This window comes from Priapulus caudatus, unplaced genomic scaffold (assembly GCF_000485595.1).
Source record: "Priapulus caudatus unplaced genomic scaffold, Priapulus_caudatus-5.0.1 Scaffold878, whole genome shotgun sequence".
NCBI classification, from domain to species: domain Eukaryota; kingdom Metazoa; phylum Priapulida; class Priapulimorpha; order Priapulimorphida; family Priapulidae; genus Priapulus; species Priapulus caudatus.
Genome location: NW_014577939.1, coordinates 1 through 8,208, shown reverse-complemented (window position 1 = coordinate 8,208; position 8,208 = coordinate 1). Strand labels below are relative to the sequence as shown.

Sequence of the window (8,208 nt, the reverse complement as noted above, 5' to 3'; positions counted from 1 at the left end):
TGGAACCGTCCTCGCGGCTAGCGCCATCTCCCGTGAGATAAACTGCACATCGATGCACGATTCTAAAAGCGAATCTGCTACAATACCTACGATCGCGCAACACGAATCACTTTAATTGTGACTAACTCTGACACAGATCAAAAATGCTTCAAGGAAAATATCATGAGGAAAGTTAGGATTATATAACTATAGATTATTAAACTGCATTATGACTATGAAAGGTTATTAGAAAGGTAATTTTATGACAGTCATTATTTGACTATATGCAAGTATGAAGTATGTAAATTGCTCCCATGTACAATCTTTTGTAAATTTTACATTTCAATTCAAAACAATTATGCAAGTAATGGTTATAAAAACATTTAATAAAATATTCTGACTTTTATAAATTTTATGTTAAAAATATTTTCTCGTGAGTATTGCACAGAGAGAAATATGTTTAAATCTTAAACTATGCCACAATATACGTACGTTAATGCTTCAAACCTGCATCAGTGGTAGTGCATTCATGGACACTGTGAATAACTGCAATCTTAGCACTTATAATACATTGCTACATTGCATATAACCCGTATTCAAAAAGTGGCAAGCATTTTGGAATCGCATGTTTGCAGTCTATAAGAAGCATCGTGCTACGATTAGCTGTAACTCTTTTGTAAAGAACAGCATGTAATCGATCAGATGTACCTTCCAAATTAATGCTCAATCTATTAATATTACGAACATAAATACAAAAAAATTGGATGAAAGAACTTGGATCATCATTATGGACTTGATCGTTAGATGGTGTTAGATTCCGAATTCATAAGAAATGCGACTAGATGGCAAGAGCCAGGTGCCAGAAATTGTTATTGTTGGTTGCCAGAAATTCTAAATTTATTGCCAATTATACCCAGGGCTATTATAGTTCATTCATCATACATGTTCATGGTAATATGAGGTCATGGTGACCTTATTCAACGTGCAATTGAAATAATAAATTAAAATAATAATTCGCACCCATTATCAAGGAATGCAATGACATGGATCTGATTACTCAGAAATGCTGGCCACATTTACCCTTGAACTAATTTGATATAATTTTCACTAACAACAGTACAGTCTTGTTCCAGCGGGCAGTACCGCTTGACTTGTACTTCCTCCTTATTTTCCAGCATGAAAACCATCAGGACCTAATCTAACCAGTAGATCACACAGCACATCTTTAAAATTGTGTGTGTGTTCTTCGATGAAGATCAATTTCACTCTACAGCCATGCAAAGAAATGGAAGACTGCAACCTGCAAGATAATGAAAGTGTTAATGACACTGTAGCTCACCACAAAAAAGGACACAAATGAGTGAGTAAGAAGAAGTCAGTTTTAATTGAGCAACCATCGACGTACATTATACAAACGATTGCCATCTGTATATCGCAATAATAATTTATAAACCAAAATAAATCACAATTTGTGACTGTAGATGCAGCGATGGCGTTCGAAATAAACAGGTTATGCTGTGTTCCGACATGTTTTGTAAATCTTTACTCTAATATAGACGTTTTATCGGCAAGGTGGAGAGGAAATACCAATTTTGCATTAAAGATATTGTCAATGAAATCTTGTAAAACGAACCAGACGAGTGTGACACCACAGACTGTTTGTGTTTATAAAATATGTTATATAATTGCCAAACCCTACCTAATTTGCATAATTTTTTTTAAAGATCAAAACCCCTAGCCCTTATTCATTCACATACCAAAAATGAGCAAAATCCGTTGAACCTGAACTGACTAATGGCAATTCCCATTTTTGCCAAAAAATCGCCATGGCTCGAAAGTACGTCGACTGGCGTGCTTCAAAATAGGACGTTCCATATGGGAGCATAGCAGTAACAACTACACCCCATTTCAAACATGTGGGTTAAACGGTTCCTGAGTTATCGTTGACCGAAACCAAATGTTGACGGACGGACGGACGGACGGGCGGACGTACGACGGACGACGACCCATGGCAATAGCTCAGCTTGACGATGTCAAGGTGAGCTAAAAATGACATTGTGGAATGTTCTATAAAATGGAAATAAACTATCAAAATGCTACTGTGCATTAAATGTTTGTTTTAACAATAAAATCAAATGTAATTACCAGGAAAAGGAGATTCAGATTCATGCAGGCAGGACACTGCCCACTCAACTATTGAAGCTTCCTCGAACCTAGCCAAAATAATCATAAAATAATTTAACATAAACTAATTATACTGTTGGAACTTTACACGCACCGGTGACCATTATTACACATTTAATTAGCAATCCAAAAATATAATAATAACAATAATTCATATTAAATAGGAATAATGATCATAATATATACTGATCATTTAATACCCGATTGGAACTTTGCCTCTGACAGCTGCATTAACTATAAGTATAATGGTTAAATTACTTTGACTTTACCTATGACAGCTGTATTAGCTACTGGTTAAATGACTATGACATCACTCGTGACTCCTGTGTTCGCCACACTGATTAAACGAATGTGAGTTTACCCAGTAGTGCTGTGTTAAGTGTGATGCCTACCTGACTCTAACCTTCACTTTATCGTCTGTGTTCAGCATCCTCGTCTCCAGCACCGACCCAAACGGCTCCAGCAGCTGCTCGATTTCCCAGTCCTGCACCGTAGACGGCACATTCTCAATCTGCATAACACACGGTCCACGGAGACTCTCAAACTGCTGGGTCTGTGAGCCCACCTCCTGCTGCTCATCTTCCCTCGTATCCACAGGTGGAGCGACGACAGCAGACGCATGGAGAGGATCATGAGTGTGCTCTGTTGTTGTTTTCCTGTCATCGTGAAATACCTCCCAGAAGCCATTAGCGGCGTCGAGTTCTGGTGGCGAGTTTGCTTTGGGTTTCACAATGCTGTCGGTTATGTCTGTCTCCACGTGTGAATGCTCACACGTTTTTGTAGCTTTACTAGGAGTTTTGCCGCCCTTTTTCTTACCCTTACGCTTCTGCTTGGACTTGCCACCACTAGGACGGATGAAGGAATCCAGAGTCATTGGTGGAGCGTGCCCCGCAGCATTGTCAACACATTCCAACCTGTCAATGTAGTCCAAGACGTTATAGCCTTGATCGTGCAATGTTGACAGTGTCATTAAAGAGTTCTTACCGTCCTTAGTACCACTTGTCAGCTTTGATAGTTCTACTGGTTCACCCGTATTCGTAGTTGCACCTGCTAAATTCTCATCAACACACAGGGACGACTCGCCTGTGGTATCTCTATCACTGCTTTTCCACGTTTCTCCTCCTGAATATCCAGGGGCTGTGTTGCTGCCATTAACAGTTTCACTGGCTTTCTCACTGATTGCGTCGTAACATTTTGGATCTTTAGTCGTAGTTGCACGCACGTCCGAACCTTCCAGGTGTTTCTCACCCCCGTTACCATGGTGATCAGCACGACCAGAGGCAGCGTCAAGCGGGTGTATGCTGGGTATGTCCTGATTGCTGTCCGTGAGTTGAACCTGTCTCTGCTTCTCTGCACCCTCTGTTTTTCTGCCCCGAGAGGTAACAGAGCGATTGCAACTGGTGTCATCTACGACACAGGCAGTGGAAGCTAGCGATGCAGTTTTCACAGTAGCAGATGCTGCCCAGTTGCTAACACCATGAGTAGTTGTGATGTTGGGTACCTGCACCTTACCGCAGCGAACTAAGTCACTCTCACTGTGAGTTCTGTTTTCACTCAGCAAACGCTGCCTTTGCTCGAAGAAAATGGCAGGCTGCGAATGTGTCCGCTTTATTCCTGTTGGAATTCCAAAATCATCGAATTCCAACTGACTGCGTTTATACTGGTTGCTAGGGAGACAGGATCCTGGAATCATGTGGGTAATTCCCGGGGTCGCATCCTCGACTGCCTCTCTCGTTCGCTGATAGATGGAGCCACTTTCTTGAGCGATGTCTTCTGTATCTCGGATTATTGGGGTTTTCTCCTGATTAGTAGCAGAAGCGACATATGAAATGCCATGTGATTCACGAATCGCCTGAAACACATGTAACACATTATATTAGTGAGCATAATGCACTAAGGTTAATTGAAATATCACAGAAACATAAATAGGTGTGTAGTTTTATCTCACAGTGACTATTTACCAGCTTGCTAGGTTGCTTGGACTTGTAAATGAATTTGGCTCCCCCTTTAGGCACACTTGGTATTGTAGATGGTCTCAGTGCATCTTCCTGTAAAATGTAGACACAGTTTATTTTGTCTGCAACTGATCAAACTGCATTTACAATCCATCACCATGTGTTACAGCACTCCAGCTAGCATATTGAGGCTCGCTCAGGTCGCCCTACGATTTGACTATCGGCGACTACTTTATCGCCGATTAGCAGCGTAGCAACACTCACGTCGACTTGAAGTGCCTTCACGCTATACATCGCAGATCAGATCGTAGCGTTCTCGCAGGAAACGTAGACGGGTTCGCGGCCCCAGTATTTGTACTAGCACAAGCAGTTCTTTAGCACAAACAGAGCAAGTTTGACGCCGGGACCAGTCTACATAAAACGAGTCACGTACGTCACCAACAAAATGGCGCTTACCAGTAAACATCAGGTAACTTCGTAAATCTATCCTCAATTTTCTGAAAATCGTTATAATCATGCCCAGAAATTTTTTTTATGTGATATACGGAAAACTTAATATATATTTGAGAAACGGTTTGTGCAATAATCCCTCCTATGCCATTTTGTTGATCATGTGACTCGACACGTTGCGGTGATTGGCTGCCACTCACGATTTGTCGCCGACCGCCGCATAGAAATAGAACATGTTCTATTCCTGCGATCACAGTCGGCGACCGTATTTTCGATTGTAAGAGAACTCATGTCGAGTTTAGTCGTCGATGTTTTTATCGGCGATCTGGCCGGTTTTTGACGTACGATATTCAAATCTTGTCGGCGACTAGGTCGTAAGGCCAACCTAAGTGGGCCTCTAGTGTAAAATATTAATAGTTAAATCCTAATTATGCATGTATATACAAAAACTCAGAGAGCACAGATACATTAACATTTACCTATGTAAGCAAAGCTGTACACAAACATAGGGTGATACACCTACACACGCATGCATGCACACACGCACCCACACGCACGCATGCACAAACAGACTCGTACACATGCATGCATGCACGCACGGACCCACACGCACGCATGCACAAACAGACACGTACACACGCATGCATGCACGCACGCACACGCACGCACACGCACGCATGCACAAACAGACACGTACACACGCATGCATGCACGCACAGACCCACACGCACGTATGCACAAACAGACACGTACACACGCACAGTGCTCAATTTTAAGGTTTTTTTTGGGTTGTCCGGAGGACAACCAAGAGAGTAGCATATATGGTTGTCCCTCAAGAGTTTTGGTTGTCCGGATATTATTTAAACATGTGCTGCATGCGCTCTGCTCACGTGATGCTCAGTGCTGTAAAGCAAAAGGCCTAATCATGTACATTTTGTACGTATTGCAGTGACAGCAGACATGACCATTCACATTGTTTCACTCATTATATGAAGAGAATAAAATATTGGTAATGTGGTAAATGATGCTGGGATCAATGACGTATAATAATAGTAATTAAAAGTTGCATGAAATTTATTTCGTAACATTTACATTAAGTTAACTAACACTACTAACATTACTAACAACAACAACCAAGTCACAGATGAGTAAAAATTGAAAATTAACACGAAACATTAGGCGTGTTCACACACAAGAAAACCCGCGATGGTGATCGCGATGGAAATACCGAGATAATTGTGCCCTTGTTCACACAGGCGGAAATATCTCGCTAATCGCCGAGCGGGATAATTCTATTAATCGAACTGCGCATGCCTGATATCACGCCAGAATATAACCCTTCCGGTCGCGCGCGCGTGAATTATGTACTACCGGGATTCGAGTTCGGTGTTTGATTCCATGTACACGGCAGTGCAGTCATTGGTATAGTAGTCTAGCTCTGTTACGTTAACGTATGCTACTCTAGCTCTGTTACGTTAACGTATGCTACTCTACGTCTGCACGTATTTACGTAAACACATCGTATTGTTAGTACAGAGTCGAGACTGCACCTTTTCAGATTGAATTGAGATCGGCGATTAACCCTCCTTTCTTGAAACATGCCAAATCGGCCAAGTTGATACGATCGCTTGGAATGATGGGATAGAAAATACCGGGATTATTTGCGCGAGCGTTCACACACACGCCGCGGTGCAATTAATCGCGCTAATTCCCAAATAATCGTAGGCTAAAGTGCGATTTGCAGCGCGATTCTGATCGCGATACGTAGTGAGATTTTTGCGTTCACACTTGTAAAAATCTCGAGATTTCGATCGCGATGCAAAAACCGAGATTTGCATCCCGCTAATTCCCGTCAGTGTGAACGCGCCTATTGTGTTGTTAAACACGTGATGTTATACTTTGTATCAAGCAAGCCAGACAATGCGTCTAAGGACATGTACTTGCAAGCCCCGTAATATGTGCAACCTGGCCGTATGTAAAAATGAACGCGCACAGATATGAATATAAAATTTTTTATAGAGCCGTTGGACAGCGCGGACAACCACGAAGCAATATGTATTGCCCCGAGAGAAAATTCCCAGTCTCACGGACAAACCGAACGACTGTTAAAATTGAGCCCGCATGCATGCCATGCACGCACAGCCAACGGACCCACACGCCCGCATGCACACAACAGATACGTACACACGGAATGCATGCACGCACGCACGGACCCACAGCACGCATGGCACAAACAGACACGTAACACTACGCCATGGCACGCACGCACCGCACGCACGCGCACGCATCGCACAACGCACGTACACTCGCAGCATGCACGCACGCACCCGCAACACGCATGCAACAAAAGACACGTCACACCGCATGCATGCACCACGCACGGACGGCCACACGCGCACGCATGCCACAAACAGACACGTACACACGGCAAGCAGCACCGCACGCAGCACGCATGCACAACGACACCGTACACACGCAGTGCCATGCACGCACGCACGGACCCACACGCACGCATGCACAAACAGACACGTACACACGCATGCATGCACGCACGCACCCACACGCACGCATGCACAAACAGACACGTACACACGCATGCATGCACGCACGCACGGACCCACACGCACGCATGCACAAACAGACACGTACACACGCATGCATGCACGCACGCACCGACCCACACGCACGCATGCACAAACAGACACGTACACACGCATGCATGCACGCACGCACACGCACGCATGCACAAACAGACACGTACACACATTTGAACAGCCAAAAACTTCAGGTATTCACAGTGAAGTAACAATCAAGAATACTCACAATAAACTTTCTGTTACTCATATATTTAGGAAATGTTGCAAAGTACTCAACCACCACATAAATAATCTGGAGCACTAGTATAAATTAAACTACAAAATGCATCAAACACACAAAATGACACGACATAAATATTTAGAATAACCAGGAAGATACATTCAGCCAGATTTTGCTCTTTCTGACAACTGCAAAATTCAAGGACAACTTTTTATTATCAGGACACGTTTTAAGATAACTTACTATCTCACATGAAGTGTAAGAACTTTTCTCGCCTTCATCCCAGTATGTCATAGGTGTTACAGTGTTGGCAATGAGGTGGTCCACATTGTTATGAAACCCATTCCTGAAAATATCACATCATTAATTTGATGTTGAATATCTGCAATATTTATGCAACGATCTTTAAACACAAGTAACGAAAACCAATGTAAAAATGGATATGCCCATTTTTACATGTACACATGCATGCACACTAGCAACTTTTAATTCATTGTTACCTAGAGCAGCTACAGTACATACTTGTTTAGTCTTTTTTCCTTCATCCTTTTAAGAGATGATATCGATGGAACAGCATAATTTTCAAGTAGAGGCCTATTTTTTCCTCGCCCAAAGCACTTATACAGCGGTTTTGGACCTTCTCTGTAGCTGCGACTGTTTAGCTCTACCGACGTGCCAATCATGTCTATATATTCATCCATGTCGAAGTCCATGACTGATAGCTAGTTTTTGTATCTTGCTGAAATGCAATGAAATATGTGATATATAACTGTACACATGTCGTACCCAAACTTGGAATCTGCACAATCTCGAGATTGTGCAG

At 42.6% G+C, this 8,208-nt stretch overlaps 1 protein-coding gene across 1 annotated transcript; it reads right to left on the bottom strand.

Moving 5' to 3' along the window:
• Positions 1 to 163: 163 nt before the first annotated feature.
• LOC106814162 lies at positions 164 to 8,155 on the bottom strand. Its single transcript, XM_014818457.1, has 6 exons — positions 7,908 to 8,155; positions 7,629 to 7,731; positions 4,125 to 4,211; positions 2,556 to 4,015; positions 2,125 to 2,192; positions 164 to 1,279 (listed from the first exon to the last, which is right to left on the bottom strand). The coding sequence occupies exons 1-6, from the start codon at positions 8,096 to 8,098 to the stop codon at positions 1,242 to 1,244; spliced, it is 1,947 nt and encodes a 648-aa protein (XP_014673943.1). The 5' UTR covers positions 8,099 to 8,155; the 3' UTR covers positions 164 to 1,241.
• Positions 8,156 to 8,208: the final 53 nt, after the last annotated feature.